Genomic DNA, 18,475 nt, shown 5'->3' with positions numbered 1-18,475 from the left:
TGCGACTGCGAAGGAGGAGCAGGACGTGAGGCGGGTGTGGCAGAAGGTGGCTGTCAGTCGATTAGTCGACACATTGCACAATATGAAGACTGCATCAATAAAAGCATCTGGTGGGATAGATGATCCACTGCAGTGGAAGGGCCATGACCCTCCTACTATCAGGTCATATTATTGGGTTGCAATGTACGACAAGTGGGTGGGCCATGAAATTCAAAATCGCTCAGTAAAGGCTACACAAAACTGAGTAAAGATGCCCGATGCCCATCTACACACAGGTGGATCTAAGACTTTTGGGAGCCACCCGAAGAAAATGGTAACTCATCAATATATATTGTCAAATTTATAAGTATTGTTGCATACTTTTTAATTGATTTTTTTATCATTTAACCTCGCAGGAAGCAGAAAAATGAGGCATTATACCTTATAAGGATGTGTTTGCTAAAACACATAAACGTAAGAGCATAGAAGAGTTTGTATCAGAGAAGGCGAGAGCGACAATGGTATGCATTTATTGTATTAATAAAAATTATAATAGACAAGTTACCATGAACATTGTAATTCTTAATTATTAATCCATATTGTAATCATTACTTTGTAGGAGTCATATGAGCAACAGATGGTAGAGCGATATGGCGATGACTCTACTCAGCATCCGCCTTTTGATACTGCAGCATGAGTGACTGCAACCGGTAAACCAAAAAAGGGTTGTGCGTTCAGGTTTGAGAGTAATATGAACACTACATCAGTCGTTTCCTCCTCCAACCAGAGCTCTTAGAGTTCTCCCACCAGCATAAACTCCCAATGTCTGATTGACCCTGCTAATTCTTGAGATGGTGTCTGCGAGCTTGTTAAGGACACAGTACATGACTTTTTACATTAAATCATTTTCGACGTTGTCCGTAATGAGTTGTGCATCTTTTTTCGGGACAGAAGAACTTTGTCTGCAGGTACCCGTCAAGTATGAAAGTTTTATGTCATTTATTTCATATAGTATATGCATGATTTCATCACATATGAGCATGATTTCATCACTATGAAAGTTTTTTGACTGCCTTATAACACATATATGCATGATTGAATCACTATTAAAGTTTTTTGACAACCTTAGAACACATATATAAGCATGATTTCATCACTATAAAATTGTTTGACTGTCTTATAACACATATATGTATGATTGAATCACTATGAAAGTTTTTTGACAACCTTAGAACACATATAAGCATGATTTCATCGCTATGAAATTTTTTGACTGCCTTATAATACATATATGCATGATTATGATACATAACACATTTATTTGTCAACCTTATAAACCATATATACATGCTTGAATCACTATGACATTTTTTTGATAACCTTAGAACACATATCTGCATGATTGAATCACTATGAATTTTTTTTGTCAACCTTAGAACACATATTTGAATTCTGTTAATGTCCTTTACTTTATTGTTAGTCTATGTGTCATCCATCCATGTTACTTTAATTGCCTTAGACTAGAAGCATTGCATATAATTTATTTCCTTATATTTTTTTTATCAATACTAACCTTTCGGTTCTTTTATAAGATGTTAGAGATAATCAGCGTAGAGGAGCTGATGGAGGCATGAATGAAGGGGCAGATCGAGACAATGAAGATGATGATGCTCTGAATCTTAGCGATGATTAGATTCATGTGTTGAATTTGTTGCACCTTCTTGTTATTTCAAACGAAACTCTTTGTATATGTTCACTTGTAAATAATTAGAACTTGGTGAGGATTATAGTGGATCGATAATTTTTTTTCCCTTGTAACTTATGTTAAATTTGTTTCACCTGCTTTGTATATGTATTTTTAATGTGCACTTTATTTTTTATACAAAATATATAAATTGTATAATGAAAAAAAATTGATATTTATATTTCAAACAAATTTTTTTTGTGTGTGACGGATTAGCGACGGATAATATTCGCCACTAATTAGTATCAGCCTCCAATTTAATGACGGATTAGGGATGGATATTTATCCGTCGCAAAATTGAATCGATCGATGTTTTGCGATGGATTGTAATCTGTCGCTACAATAGTGACGAAATTAGCGATGGATGTGTATCTGTCACAAAACCAAATCTCTGCGTATTAGCGACGACCTCATGGCGGATCATGGTATTCTCTAATCCATCGCAAATTAGCGATGGAAGTAGCGACAGATATGTTCTGTCACTAATTAGCGACTAGGAAATTATGAATCTATTGTTAGTCCGTCGCTAAACTGTTCAGCGACGGATTACGTCTGTCGCTAATCCACAGATTTCTTGTAGTGATTGCGTAGTGAAAAAAAATTGTCCTTTTCTAGAATCATCGTTTCATGACACCAATGGCGGGAAAGGGTGTTACGAAAACTGCAAGCAAGAAACAACAGAAGGAAACAATAAACAAGAACGATAAAAAAAAAACACGACACACAGATTTACGTGAAAAAAACTCTCCTCAAATCTGAGAGGGAGTAAAAAACCATGGTCGCCCAAAGGAAAAACTTGATTGCTCTTTTTCGACAGTTACAAGAGGAAAAGAAAAGAAAGAATTTATACAAGGCCCAAGAAAAAATTCTTCTGGGGGGCGCCCCCGGACCCCCCCCCCCCCTCCCTCCTATAAGTGCAAAAACTCTGAATCAGGCTCCACAACTGATCAAATTGAACCATGCTACAGTCAGTGTGCAGGTCAGTCGGTGCTTGATGAAGTAGTGTAAGATCGTCTGTTGGATATGCACAGAGGCAGAAAGAGAAGGGGGAGAGAGAGAGAGAGAGAGGGTTGATTTTCATGACCTTCTTAGGGGGGGATTCCTTTCTCGGATAATCCTGCAGTGCAGGGGCTGGGTCTTTAATAACCATCTCTGGGGTACTTAAGTCTTTGCAACCGCTCATTTTCTAGAATCGTCGTTTTATGGCACCAATGGCGAAAAAGGTACTTAAGTCTTTGCAACCGCACCGGACTCCGACGCTAATTGATGCTGACAAACATGGGGATACGAGCCACACGTGCTTACATATATGGCGTTCATTCGGACCCACAAACACGCACCTCCCTGTTCGAGGGTGTACATATAACCTGCTTTGCTGTAATATTGTATATAGACAGAAGGATTGCCAGGTGGACACACAAGTTTAGACCATGCAATTGAAGCAGTGTATCGGTTCTACAACGTGTGTGTGTGTTTATGCCTTGTGAGAACATTAGACTTTTTTCACTAGGCTGCTTCTGAACAAAAAACTCAGTAGCTTTCTTTTTTGCATGACCCTTTTATGTCACTGGTTGGGTTAATTTTGGATCAACTTGATGAAACACAAATCATTCCTTTTAACTAGTGCTATCTTGGAATCATGTTGGCCAGACAACTATAAGTCGGTGCTATACATGTTATACGGTGCCATATATATCAAAAACAATTACCAGTTTCTGGGTTTCAGATGGTACCCAAAAAAAAATACTGTACCCTCCGTGGTATATTCAAGCTCAAGTATACATGCTAATGTCGTATACTCGTGTATATGCGCATGCATGCACATATGTGGTTCTTTTTATAATTAAAACCTAAAAAGGTCTGATAGATCCTAAATATGTATTACACAGTCTCGGACTTTGTTTCCCGGGAAAGGGGTTCAGCATACCTGTTTTGTAATGAGAAAATAGTGTTGATTTACGGAGACAACGCCAGTTCTTCAGCCACAGAGTCACCCCATGAAATATGAGAGACTAAAAAAAAAAAGTGTTCTGCATTTCAACCTTAAAATCACAGCTCTGTTTGGGAGGTGGTAGTTGTGATGAGTGTTGAAATTTTGGGTTTAAATTTGGTTGAAGTGTTATGGTGTTGGTTGTTTGGGAGAACGACATTGAGAACATAGTTTATGTTGCAAAGTTGGAACTTCTCAGCAGGGGGACTGAAGTTTGGAGGCGCACAACAAAGGTTTTTTCTTAAAAACAACAGTTGCCCCACTGCAGTAGGGTTGAACACCCTGAACAACTTCTCAAAAAATGACGAGAGAGAGAGAAAGAACACGAAGAAGAGAGAGTGAGAAAGACTAAGCACCTTGATAGACTGACTTGAGGCAGCTGGTGTTTATATAGACCCCAATAAAATGGTTTAGAGGACTGTTTGCATGAGTCCATAAAAGCTAAACGGGTGCCATGCACCCATTTAAGACTCAAATGGGTAGCATGCACCTATTAAGGTCTAAAGGGGTAGCATGCGCCCATTAACATCCCATCGTGTCCACAGAAATTGAGTCTATCGTTATATTAGAGGTTAAGCACCCATACCTTGATGAAAAGTTATCTTAGCCCAATGTTTCTTGACTACATCCACAATCATATACTTGTATGTGGTTTCATCTTACTCCCTGTTCTTTTCTATAAAATAATTGCATTGTAGTCTTGTGGTTACTTTGGTTGCACTGGTAAACCAATTTTTTAGAATAAATTTTATTGCGAAATTCACACTTTAAAATAGAATCTTGCATCGCTTAAAGTCGATTGCATGCAAAAGTTCATAAATTCTGCAAAGTTTTCATGATTTGTGCATCAAAAATAGACTTTCATAATCACCAATACAAAACTCTTTTGAACGTTAATTGCCTATATATATATACAACAAAATTCGCACACTAAAACGGAATCTCGCATCTCTTAAAGTTGACTACATGTGAAAGTCTATGAATTTCACAAACATTTCATGATTTTCACATTGAGAGTAGACATTCGGAACCACCAACGTGAAACTCTTGACGAAATTCGCACGTAAGCGATTTTGGCAAGCATTGTCATGATTTTCGTACTATAGATGCGAAAATCATAAGGTTTTTGCTAAAGTGAACAGTAAAATCATGATTTTTGCATAAATATTGTGCAATTTTTGTGTTTAGTGATATTTAGCGAGATCGAGCGAGCGTCGTGATATAACACACGAAAATCAATAGATCCACTTGTGTTAAGTGTAAAAAGGTCTTAAAAAGTAGGGAACTTGCGACAATGGACATCCAACAAATTTCAAAATTTGTAGGGCATTTGGAGAAACGGGTTAAATTTATCATACAGTACGATCATTTTCCATTATTTATTTCCTTTTATTTAAGTTTTTTTTTTGTAGTTTTATTAATGAGGTCATTTTTTATGCAACGACATTTTTCAAGATGGACACCACACACCTATCTTGAGAAATGCCAAGATGGGTGGCTGTCAAGTAAGTTGCTGCATTCCCACCGATGTGAATGTAAATATTTTATCAATAACAGGGATGGTAAGCGAAATGATTATTAAGCCATTAACCATGTTCATACATTCATTATAATAGAGCCGAGAGAAGCTTCGGCCATGGTTTTATTCGTACAATGTTGATCACCGGGTCTCTTGGTATTGGGGCCCAGTGGAACCAAGGATCTCCTTTTCTTAGATTTCCCCAGCTGGTGCCTCTTGTACAGAAAACTTTGATGTTCTTTCCTGTGTTTATAGTTTATGGGATCCTTAGCTCTCTTGCTGTATTCTAGATTGAGAGTGATGAAGATCCTCCTAAATTATGGTTGATTGTAAAGGTAGGTCAGTGAAAGTTATACCATTATTATCATTAACCATACAAGAATTATTTGTTTTTGGAGTTTAGGGTGTAGATTACCAAACATTGAGTAGTCAAGTTAGCGTAAATTGTGACTTTCGACGATCACCAGTATGAACTCAATTAACATTCAACCCATATATATATATATATAGAGAGAGAGAGAGAGAGGTGCTTAATGATACATGTTTTGTTGACGAAAAACCATGATTCTATAACATTTTAAATTAAAAAATGGTGGGTCGTTGATTTTCAACCCTTAAAAGGACCTGCTTACGTGTCAGAATTGGATGATTCAAAAGCAGATCCCAACTAATTTGATTGTGGAGAACACATCTATATGGACAGAATTTTAAAAAAATATTAGTGAAAATTTGAGTGCAATGCTCACTTATCGACGTGCACACCTCTCTCTCTCTCTCTCTCTCTCTCTCTCTCTCTCTCTTCCCAGTGATTGTATGTGGGGTAAGGGGCCAGTTCCAAGGGTAAAAGATTTGGCGTGGCTTGTGGCTCTGGATCGTGTTCAAACCCAAATTAATGTTAGGAAACGGGGGATTCAATTTCCAAGCATATGTGTTCTTTGCGAGAAGGTTGTAGAGGACACGACTCACCTATTTTGGCTCTGCCCGGTCGTTCTAGACTTATTTTTTCAAACTTGGGATGCACCACCTGTTCAAACTCGTCCGTGTTCCGTTATTCGGAACCTCTTGCTTGATCCCATGATTGTACGACACAAAAAAAATGGAGATTATTGTGGCGGGTTTGGTTGCTTTCAGCATGGTGGGTGATATGGACTGAAAGAAACGACATCTTCTTTAGGGGCATCAAATTCAATTTTGGAAGGCTTCGACAACGGGTCATGTCTGATGTGTATCTATCTGGCTCTTAAATTACATAGTAGGGGGGGTGGGGTTGATCTGCTTGTACTCTGAACTATGCACAATCTAGATTGTGGCTGTTTTGCTCTATGTTTCTCTCCCATCCAATATTCTGTTGGATGTATTTTGGTAATGTTGAATGATGAATGCTCTCTCTCTCTCTCTCTCTCTCTCTATATATATATATATATATATATATATATATATATATATATATATATATATATATATATATATATATATATATATATATCATGTGGTTCAGATTTTGCATTTCTTTTTTTATTTTATGTGCTTCGAGATAAAGCTTTCAGATATTATCACTAAATCATGGCATTCGTTCCATTGAAATTTTGATGAATCATGTTGAGGAGAAACTTTATTTGCAGTACACTTGCATCAATATCGTTGTTAATGATGACATATATTTTATGTCCCCAAACTTTTAATATTTCATTCTTCTATTTCTATGCTTAGGACATGCATCTTTGAGAAGGAAGATTGGAAGGGAGTGATACGTATGGTGAAAAATGCTAAAACAAGTGTTTTCTATACAAGATGTTGCTCAGAAATGTACCGAGTATGCTAATCTCAGAAGCACAAAAGATGCCTCTGGTACAGCCACTTTCTTTCAGGAACTGAGCGACGTGCAAGCACTTGAAAACTATCTGTTTTAGTTATAGTTTTCTATTGTTTTTCATCAATAATAAACAACAAAGAGTTCTGAAATCTTTGACATATATCATGCCTAGCTCTCAATAGATTTTCTATGCAAGTAGTTGAAAACTAATTATTTTAGTTATCCTTATCCTACTTTCATCAGCAATAAACAACCCTTTTGAAATCCTTAACATATTATTGACCATGTTTTGTTGGAGTGTGGAGCCTGTTTTCTGATTTTAGTGAAGTAATTCTGTAATTTTACTATAGACAACTTATTCAATAACACTAATAAACTCCTTATAAAACTCGTAGACTCCTATTTAAAGGAGGCAATCCGGTATCTCAATCAATAAAGAATAAAGCTCGGTGCTGTCATGGAAGTACGCAATTCTTGCCAAACCACATAAAATCTTTGTTCTTCATGTGTAGCTGTTTTCTCTTTTGGATTTTTTTCATGTTTGTTTCTTCGAGTAGTTCAAAAGTCATTCCCTAACATGTTTTATGTCCAGCTCTCAAAAGGTTTTCCTTTTCATCATTATTGGTTTGATAGAGATTCTTGTTGGCTCTGAATATTTTGAATCGTCTATGCATGTTTCAGCCTTTTGATTTGCAACTGTTAAATTTCTTGAGATGAATGTTTAAAATAACGGTTATGGCATGGACAATGTAATTCTTGTGATAGAAAATGGTGATTCTGTACATTCTACTCTTGAGAAGCATTAGTTGCTTGTTATGCTCTCTTTTTTGAGAAGGTTGCCCGATGTCTACCGAGCCCTTCCATTACATAAATTTTTGGGGGTCTGAACCCATCTAATCGGGTCTACTATAAGAAAAAACATACCTAGACCCGACAATAACTACATGAACCAGACCCAGACCATACCCTGTAAAATAATATTTTTTATCATTTTTACACTGAAAATTTAAAGGTCTTAATCAGAACTCGAGTTGGGCCCGGGTCTGATATAAAATTTCACAAACTATATCCAGCTCCATGATTTAATCGGACTTTCGGGTCCGGACCCCAGTCTTAATCAGGTATTCTAATTTGTCACCATACCAGGACCCTATAAGGTTTGATAAGGATCAGATCCAGGTAAACCCGAGCAGTTGACACCCCTATACGATACCACTCCTACGCTCATAATGCTGCATCTCTTTCGAGATCCAGACCTTTTATCATGACTTTTGCTGGTTGCATCTACTGACGTACACAAATAGCATTTCCTGCTTGGGATTGAGCAGCAAATGGGTACAAGTACCCCTTCTTATGCCCTTGAATCCACATGCATCCGCGGAAGACCAAGAAACAACCCAGGCTTGTGGGTCTGTAACAAAAACAATAGTATTGTTGAATAAACGAGGCTCCGCTTGTCTGGCAGGAGCAGTTGGTGCATCAGTGTTGGGATGTTTCTAGTTCGAATCCCAACCCCAGCTTCCTGTCAAAAAAAATAACAATAGTATCGTTGAAACTAGCTTGAACATGAATAACTTTTACAGGAGTTCACTAATGTAGTTATTTTTATGTGAACCAATTCTTGATATAAGTTTTTGTATCATCTCAAAAATCATAAATGAGTCAACTTACCGTGGTTTACACTTGATTTACATAGATCTAAAATCCAAATGCAGAATCTAACCATTGAATCATCTTTAACATGTTATTTACTATTTTTATAAGTTAAAGTTGAATCCAATATGATGTTTTGCACCATTTACAGACCACCCTTATTTTCATGCCGTTGATTTTGAATGTCGTAAAAATAAGATAATACGATGTATTAGAAATGATAATGATTACAGTAAATAAATCATGCTAAACACATCTAATGGGATCATATGATGTAATAGAAAAGATAAGCGTTAGGGTAAATAAACCATAAGGTTGAATCTACCATTTGGTGGCTATATATATATATATATATATATATATATATATATATATATATATATATATATATATATATATATGATGGTTATGTACCATGATACCATACGGGTGGTAAACACTCTTGATTTTATAAATCTAGCCATGGTAGAACTAATCGTTCAGATGTGTTTAACATAGTTTATTTATTATGTTTTTAACATGTTTAATGAGGGGGCTCCGCTTGTCTGGCAGGAGCAGTTAAAGGGCGTCACCTTGTGTTGGGACGGTGCAAGTTCTAACACCAAATGGTATGGTTGTATAACTGATAGAGGTCCGCCTAACCCCAGCTTTCTCTGTCCAAAAATAAAAAAAAAAAATCTTATTTTTAATATAGTGAAACAATTCATGAAATTAAAGGTGGTTTGTAAAATGATATAAAACATCATATTTAGGTGATTTCAACAAGTGAAAATAGTAAACAGAACATGATAAATAAGATCCAGAGGTTAGATTTTGCATTTGAAGCTTAGATCTATTTAAATCTGGTGTGCTAGCAACTGAATCTAACTTTAGCTGCCATCGTAGAGTATAAGATTCACATTGTAAAATGTTTCAACGGATCCCCATCAAATATTACGTAATGGACCTTCTTCCAAGCCCCAACCAAATGGATCTGGTTCAGTCAGCGCGGTAAGCGAACTCAAGATCCGCGCTCACAGTGAACATCACCAAATACCAAAGAGCCCCAACTGACCACAAGTTGCCTTACAAGAATTTCCTTGAGAAATATTCTGAAAAACAAAAGAAAAATACAGGATGATTCTAATTTCTAAGAGATCTGCCCACAATCTTCAATCAGGACGGTTGAAGATGTGGACCCACTTTCGGATCCGACCTTCTCCATGGTCTGAACAACCTCGTAGCCCTCCACGACGTTACCGAAGACGACGTGCTTGCCGTCCAACCAGGGCGTCCTGGCGGTGCAGATGAAGAACTGGGACCCATTGGTGTCGGGCCCCGCATTGGCCATTGAGAGGACGCCGGGCCCCACGTGCTTGTTCTTGAAGTTCTCGTCCCCGAACTTCATCCCGTAGATGGACTCTCCCCCCGTTCCGTTGCCCCGAGTGAAGTCCCCGCCCTGGCACATGAACCCGGGTATGATCCGGTGAAAAACGGATCCCTTGTAATGGAGCGGCTTTCCGGAACTCCCGATACCCTTCTCGCCGGTGCAGAGACACCGGAAGTTCTCGGCCGTCCTCGGCGTCACGTCCGCAAACAACTCCATCACCACCCTCCCGGCCTTCATCTTCCCGATCAGGATGTCGAAGAAAACCTTCGGGTTCGCCATCGGATTCGGATTGCGGTCCTACAATGTGTTTGGGTAAAGATTAAAACGGATCGGATACGAGTCCGATGGTTTCCAGAGCTACCCGTTTTTGCTAACAAGTTCGGATCGGGCAGCAGAGCAATGATTTAGATCCACCCAGATCTTCTTCCAATCAACAGATTCAATCCGGATCATTTCCCCAAAAAGAAAAAAAAAAGGGGAAAACTCCTGCATTTCGATTTTCATGCTAATGACGAAGAAATTAAAAGACACACAGGGAATGATGAAATATTTGTTTTCTCATCCAACATGAAACCTCTAAAATCAAAGAAAAGTCACAGATAATAGAGGAATTTTAAGGGGATGGAAATCGTTTTCTTCAATTTTGCACAAATTTTGAGCTCAGAGGGCGTCTGGAAAACCCATCAAAGCCTTCGATATTGTGCTTTTCTCATCTTCATGAAACAATTTCTCCGCACAAGAGAGAGAGAGAGAGAGAGAGAGAGAGACGTACCAGTAGATGAAGCAGACTCCAACAACACGAAAGAGTCGGTTTTAGGGTTTATGTAAGGTTTTTATTAGAGTGGAATATTTATAGGGGACGCGAGCTAGGGTTTGAGTGGCGCAAAATAAAGAATTTTACGAAAAAGTACTTATGTTATTTCGTATGGACAAAAAAGGGGATTCTTGGGAAACGAAAGACTTGTTTGACTTGTTTTTAAGGCAATGGACATGGGCTGTCAATGAATCGGGTATCCGATCCATTACGGTGAACCAGAACCAACCAAAATAACAAGTAGGTCAGTTATGTCCAATAAATGCCCCCTTTGAATACCCATGTTATGTCCATGTCCAAAAATGCCAAATTGGATCCGATCAAGTTTGGGATTACTCGCAAATTCAAATCCATTCATATTTTCTATATTGTAATTCATTTTAGCGTTGTAGTATCAAATTGTGAATTGGGTCTGATACGATCGCTGAGCCAGTTAGAGTCAAACTATCTTAACCAATGGATCTTAGGTTCGAATTCTTTTGAAGCCATCCCTTATCTTAACCACAAGGCTCAGCTTTTCTTTCTTTTTATATAACTAGAAGAAACTGCACCTGGTCTCACTGGTTAAACCTGTCCTACCTGCAATCGTCATGCTGGCGACATAAAACTTCGAGGCTAGGACCCCCACCCCAAAGCCTATGCTGGGAGTCGACTTGCACGGAAAAGAAATTCCATGGGAATCGAATCTTGACCATCCATCTAGCAGCCAGGGCTTCACCCCACTGCGCCAATCCCTCTTGGGGCCTACAAGGCTCAGCTTGGGAGATGATAATTGAATTTGATGGAAATAGTTGAAGAGAAATGTTAATAAAATGGATTCAGGTAGAATTGAAGGAATCTGTCAGCACCTTCAATTCTTTCTAGGATTGAGTTGGCTATCCAATTCTCTATGATTCTTTATTTCTTTGGAAAGAACACCTTTTGATGAGAGTTGAGAAACAGGAGGATTTAACATCCTTATTTGCGGGCTGGAAATTCCTCATTTCAATCGGAGTCCGAGTCATTCAAGGATGACAATTTAGCAAATTATAAAGAAAAGTCAAAAAATAAGAAAAAAAAGGAAGAAACTATTTTCATGGATCCTACAGTTTCTTTTTCCCAAACAGGTTAGATGCCAGTGCATATCAGTCATTGCTCTTATATTGGTTTCTCTCCTATTACCACTTCCTAAACAAATCCTAAATGAATTAAACAAGTGATTTGGATACGGATAATTTGGATTGGATCAGTGGGATTATTGTTCCCAATTTACAAGCATTTGTTAGAATCATGCCTATCACTTCATAAATATCTAGTTTACCTATACCTTGCACAAATATTATATGTTGGAAGTCAAAAAAAAAAACCATGGGTAACTTTGCATTCATTTACTTTTTTGGGTTATATATATATATATATATATATATATGAAAAACTGAAATATGTAAACTAGTTCATAGGTTTTTTTGAAAATCTAACTCTGCAAATGCATTTGGCGTGGTCCATTTACTTGTAATCAACAACTGGATCATCATAATCGGATCAAGAAATGTGATTTTGTATGCTTGAATATTTATGAAAATTTTGAGTTGTTGATTTTCAAGTCTTAAAAGATCTTTCTTATACATCGTAATCGGATGATCTAAGAGTCTCTTTCTATAAAACCAAGCATCTAGATCGCATCCAAATGATGAAATTTTAAAAAAAAATAAAAAAAAACTATGAAAATTTCAGTGCATGCCAGTATACATATTTTGTTAGTTTACATATTTCCAGTTACTATATATATAGAGAGAGAGAGGTAAGTGTGCAGCTATGTGCAACTACATTGGTCATCCATCACATGGCATGATGGACGATCACAAAAAAAAATGCAAAAATGGGGCAAAAACTTGCTATTTGCGCATTTTGCCCCCTTTAGCATGATTTTTTACTGTCACTTAAGATCCCAACAAAAAACTGAGGCATTTAGAGTCAAAACATTGTACGGAACTTGAAACCTTTAGTGACATTTTTTTACCGTCGCTAAAGGCCACATTTTTTTATGGAACCGTTAGCAATAGTCAAAACTTGCTGCTAAAAATGTTAAAAGCATTTTTTCCATTTTTTTTTGCGCCAACCATCCATGATCCATCATGTCCTACGAGTCCATCATGCCCTGCGATGAATGGTCAGTGTGATCCCGTAGGTAGATTCGCACCTAAGGTTTGCGCAACTACCACTTTATATATATATATATATATATATATATATATATATATATATATATATATATATATATATATATATATATATATATATATAGAGAGAGAGAGAGAGAGAGAGAGAGAGAGAGAGAGACTGGGGGTAGGCAGTAGCGGCCTATTGGGCTTTTGAAGGTTGTTTCTATGCTTTACTCAAATATGACTGCACTGAATTGATATGTATGCTTGATTTTATAGGAATCAACTCTTGGATCGTTTAATTCTTACATAGTGCAGGGTCAGATTTGCAAACAATAACCCGAAAATGTTCATTCACTTGTGGTAGAATGGTGGTAGGCAAAAAAATTAGTAGGCAGCTACCACTTTTCCTATATATATCTATATATATAAGTATAAGTAATGGGTATGTGTTAAACCACATTTGTGCTAAATCGGAGCTAAAGCACGTTGACCATCCATTAGTGAGCAAAAAATGCAAAAATCACATTTTTGACCTTTATTGGCTCTTTTAGTATGCCAATAAAATAAATCGAGCACATTTTTTGAAAAAAGCCTTTACTGGCACACAAAAAGCACCAGTATTTACCAACACTTTTAGTACTCCAGTAAAGGTCAAAAACATAGTTTTTGTAGTTTTTGCGTGTTGATCATCCATCAACATGCGCGATGGAAGGTCAACATTCTTTAACTCCGATTAGCACCAAATGGGTTTAGCACTGACCCCATCTCTCTCTCTCTCTCTCTCTCTCTCTCTCTCTCTCTCTCTCTCTATATATATATATATATATATATATATATGTGTGTGTGTGTGTGTGTGTGTGTGTGTGCCTACCCCTGTAAAATCCAAAAATTTTGAGAATTTTTCACATAAATAAAAGTGAAAATTTTTGCAAAGAAAACATGGTAATATCAATTTTTGGAATGATTTGATGAATTGATATTGGACCACCTAGGTTCAATAAATTGGATCCAGTTTTGGCAATTGGATTCGGATTCCAGGAAGACCTGGAAATCCAACCCGATTGTAATTGGATCTCGATGGATCCGAACATCTTGTGATCCTTATTCGAGACCCAAAAAGCAATTAATGAAATTTTGTAAGTGTGTAAGAGGAGTTGGGAGAATCCACTTGAAAACGGTGAAGCCCATTATGGGGAAACGCTAAACAAGAGCTTATCTAAATTAATTCAAACAATGAATACAATGAAATGGAATGTGACATAATGGAGAGGCTCATTACCTCTTGGGGGGTTGACGGAGGATCAAAACCCACCACGCGCACATGCACATTGATTGAGAAAAATGTATTTTCTTTTTTTTTGACAAAAATGAATTGACGATATCAATTTTTGGAACGATTTGATGAATTGATACTGGACCACGTAGGTTCAATAAATTGGATCCAGTTTTGGCAATTGGATTCGGATTCCAGGAAGACCTGGAAATCCAACCCGATTGTAATTGGATCCCGATGGATCCGAACATCTTGTGATCCTTATTCGAGACCCAAAAAGCAATTAATGAAATTTTGTAGGTGTGTAAGAGGAGTCGGGAGAATCCACTTGGAAACGGTGAAGCCCGTTATGGGGAAACACTGAACAAGAGCTTCTCTAAATTAATTCAGACAAAGAATACAATGAAATGGAATGTGACGTAGTGGAGAGGCTCATTACCTTTTGGGGGTTTGACGTAGGATCAAAACCCACCATGCGCACACGCACATTGATTGAGAAAAATGTATTTTCTTTTTTTTTTTGACAAAAACGAAATGAGACTAGACGTGCTTAAATGGATTAAAAGATACATCATTTGCAACAAAATGAAACATAGTGCAGTGGTGGGGTTTATTGCTCCATTGAGGACCAACTCTGGTTCAAAACCCCCCAATGCACACGGGTTTTTGCACCCTCGCGTGTTTAAAATCCTTTTTATAAAAAAAAAACATGAGAACCAAACTCCTACGTTTTAGCTACTTCAAAAGTAAGTGGTAACGTGGGAAGTTACCTCTTGATGAGTTTTTTTTAGGAAGCTAAGATCTCTCCCCCAGGAGCCTTGCACCACAAGCTTAGGAAGGGCACCACAAAAAAAATGGTTGCAAAACCAAACGCTTATGAAGGGCAACATAGTACTTTTGGAGTTGAGTTAGAAAAAAAGAGGAAATCGTGATTGCTGGGATGGTTTCTAATTTTTCAAAAAGGTTTGAAAGGCCCAACCAAGAAGGAGATAAAATAGGGGAGGCTCTCTACATCAAAGTCATGAAATATAATTTTCTTGCTCTCTCTCTCTCTCTCTCTCTCTCTCTCTCTCTCTCTCTCTCTCTCTCTCTCTCTCTCTCTCTCTCTCTCTCTCCATTGGGTTTTTCCTCACCTTATGTGAGACTTCAACCGGAAGGGAAGAAAGCAACACCATTTTGGGGCCCTATTCTTCAAATCGAGGTAAGGGGATTGTATCTATATGCATGGGTTCGGTGCCCTGTAGCACAAATATGTTGCAGCACCTGTTAATTTTTTTTATGTAAGGGAATCTTGTCTCAGCATATTTGCTTAGGATCGTGTGGTATGCATAGTCATGGAAGGTTCAAATATGTACGATAATACATATATGTTGGACCTGAAACATACATAGTACCTATTGAGTCACGGCTATTGAAAACACATTTTTTCTGGTGACGGCTAGTTGTCCCGTATTGCTTGGTCGATGTAATCCAAAAATTAAATATGCAGTAATATGTTAGAACAGATTGGCATGTTTTGATTTCTGATAAGTGGATTAGAACTAACGATAAATCGGCATAACTATTTTGGTTTCCATCAGTAAGTCTTAGAATGGGCGTTGAGTCCTAAATGTGTTATCATTGTTTAGTTTGATAACCAGACTATAAAAAAAATTTATTTATTATCAATTTTGACCTTCAGAACGTTATCAAAATTTAATTTACATATCATCGCCTAATCCTCGAATTCCAGATTGATAGCATAAATTTTATTTGTGTATTATCGTGAGTTTTGATGGTTAGATTGTTGAAGCTAGACGTCATGCCTACTGATTTGGTTCACATAACAATTTTTTTGTAGGTTCGGACGAACTAGTTGCAATGCTTCGAAATTTAACTCAAATTTTTGAAGAATTTTTTTATATATAATAGCGGAAACAATCATTTCATTGGGTTAAGCATTCAGGCACATTACAGGAGTGATCGAAGCAATAACATTCATTTTATTCTAAATAAATGATGAAATCAGAGTTTTGAATAACATGAATAACAATAATTAGAAAGTTATTATTCGTCGACCCGGGAACACAATAAATCAAGCATCTCGATCAGCACTCCCATCCTGCAGTCACTCATAATACTCTACTCATCACTTGAAAAATAGTATGATAATTAGAATTAAACTACAACCAGTCTAAGTAGAAAAATGTTATGAATTTGGCAAATATACTAAGTAACAAGTATGCAAGAGATTTGTTTAATTACAGGTAATAAGACATGACACTAAGCATAGCATGAGAATATGAACATAACTAAACTACTGCACATTGCCAATTTAAGTTTCTAACTAGTATATATGAACACTAACATGATCAAATCAACAATCACAGGAATAAAGAATTTATTTCATGCTAAATTAACTAATGACAGGTGAAAACACAATGTAAATAACATGAACTGAAGTACTACAATAACAATTCGAAGAATCTAACTAACATATGTGAACAATAGCAGGCTCAAATCAAACTCACAGATATACTAAATTTATTTTATGTTAATTTAAATAATCACATGCTAAAAGCAACTATTAACATGTTAAAATGCAAACCTTCCAACTCCCTGCTCAACTGATATACACAAGATGTTTTTAGTTAGTTTTTTCTTTAATTATCCTGCGGGTACTCGTGGGCCAAGGCAACCGTAATAGAAGAGAACAATTCAAGGGTTTATAATACATTGGTGTTTTATTAACCCGAACGTTCTAACTGAAACTGTAATTCTAAGGGAGCGATCAGTAACCAAGAGAACCTCCCAAAGGCTCAAAACAAACAGGATGCACCCCTAACTTCTGCAGAAGAATGTGGAGCTATCGTCTAGGACAAATATTGGTAGTCTGTGTCTCCTAACTTCGAGAATTGGAGACCAATGAGACATTGCCGCTCGAAGCAAGAAACGCATGTCCCTAGAGTTATGTACCACCTACCCTCTCCAAGGTAAGCCTGAATCTAAGTGGGTTGATCTTCTTATTCATTTATATTTCCCGATCTGTCCGGGTATTCCTTGTATCGAACCCAGACGCTCAAAGACACTGGAGTTCCTCAAAATTTTATTCCTACTTTTGGAGTAGTAGGCCCCCAACCATTTATACCTTCAAAAGGTATATTAACCAAAACTTTATTCATTTAATTGTGCAGACCCACTTAGAGTGCTCTGGTACCTTTAAACTATCAAGCATAAAAGCCCTGGTACCTTTAAACCAATCAAGCCCAATTACCATATCATCATTCATCATCATTATATATATTTTTTTCAATAGCAAACTGTCACAACATACCATTAGGTTTTAAACTTGCAGCGTCCCAACACAGGGTGACGTGCACTGAAAACTCTTGCCAAATAAACAGAGACCCGTTTGTTTCCTTTAGAGAGTATGCAGTGTAATCTCAAAGATTGGGTAATACAACTATATGCTTTTCTCCAAACACATTCACATTTGAACATTCCACAAGATATACAGCTTAATTGGCATTTGATAATTTCAAAAAATATGTGGTTTATTAGGCATTTGCACTTTCAAAAAATATGCAACTTAACATGCATTTGCACAATAGAGAATAGGCAGCTTAATAGGCATCTGAACATAAGAGAATATGCAGCTTAATTGGCATTTAATCATAAGAGAATATGTAACTTAATAGGCGCTTGATCCCCAACAAATATGCAGCTAACTCACAACTAAATATGCAGCTTAGTATGCATTTTGAGCATCAACTTCATATGCAATTTGAAAATGCATTTGGACCTTCAATTTAATATGCATCTAAATGTGCAATTGAACATTTCAAAGAGTATGCAGCTTCACTTATATATATCACCTATATACTTCCATAAGCCTAACCTAAACTCTGTAGTAAGAGTATGTCATCGCTGAGAGAGAGAGAGTCGTAGGAATATAAAGACCTTTAAACATGAACATGAATCATTTCCTGTCTATATGTGCACAGAGATGTGTGTAAAAATATGTATTTTAATATGCAGAAACACAAGCATATAGTTGGGTTTTCAATATAAAATACACAACCACATATCGTTGTAGTTTTAAATGCCAACATTGAAGATTGATTTCCAGTATGTATGAATATACAACAAAACAGACATACACTTGAAACTAACATTCAAAGACTCAGACACATGCCTC

General features: G+C 37.0%; 1 protein-coding gene across 1 annotated transcript; it reads right to left on the bottom strand.

The window, feature by feature from the left end:
* Positions 1–9,533: 9,533 nt before the first annotated feature.
* LOC149813373 (peptidyl-prolyl cis-trans isomerase CYP19-3-like) lies at positions 9,534–10,874 on the bottom strand. Its single transcript, XM_089990856.1, has 2 exons — positions 10,840–10,874; positions 9,534–10,364 (listed from the first exon to the last, which is right to left on the bottom strand). Exon 2 carries the CDS (start codon positions 10,344–10,346, stop codon positions 9,828–9,830), a length of 519 nt encoding a protein of 172 aa, XP_089846982.1. The 5' UTR covers positions 10,347–10,364; positions 10,840–10,874; the 3' UTR covers positions 9,534–9,827.
* Between the last annotated feature and the right edge of the window lie 7,601 nt (positions 10,875–18,475).

This window comes from Nuphar pumila, chromosome 16 (assembly GCF_984573655.1).
Source record: "Nuphar pumila chromosome 16, dmNupPumi1.hap1.1, whole genome shotgun sequence".
Taxonomy (NCBI): Eukaryota; Viridiplantae; Streptophyta; class Magnoliopsida; order Nymphaeales; family Nymphaeaceae; genus Nuphar; species Nuphar pumila.
This window is presented reverse-complemented; position numbering and strand designations above follow the sequence as displayed.

Coding starts and splice junctions, on each gene's coding strand:
- LOC149813373 (XM_089990856.1), bottom strand. CDS start 10,346: ATGGCGAACCCGAAGGTTTTCTTCGACATCCTGATCGGGAAGATGAAG.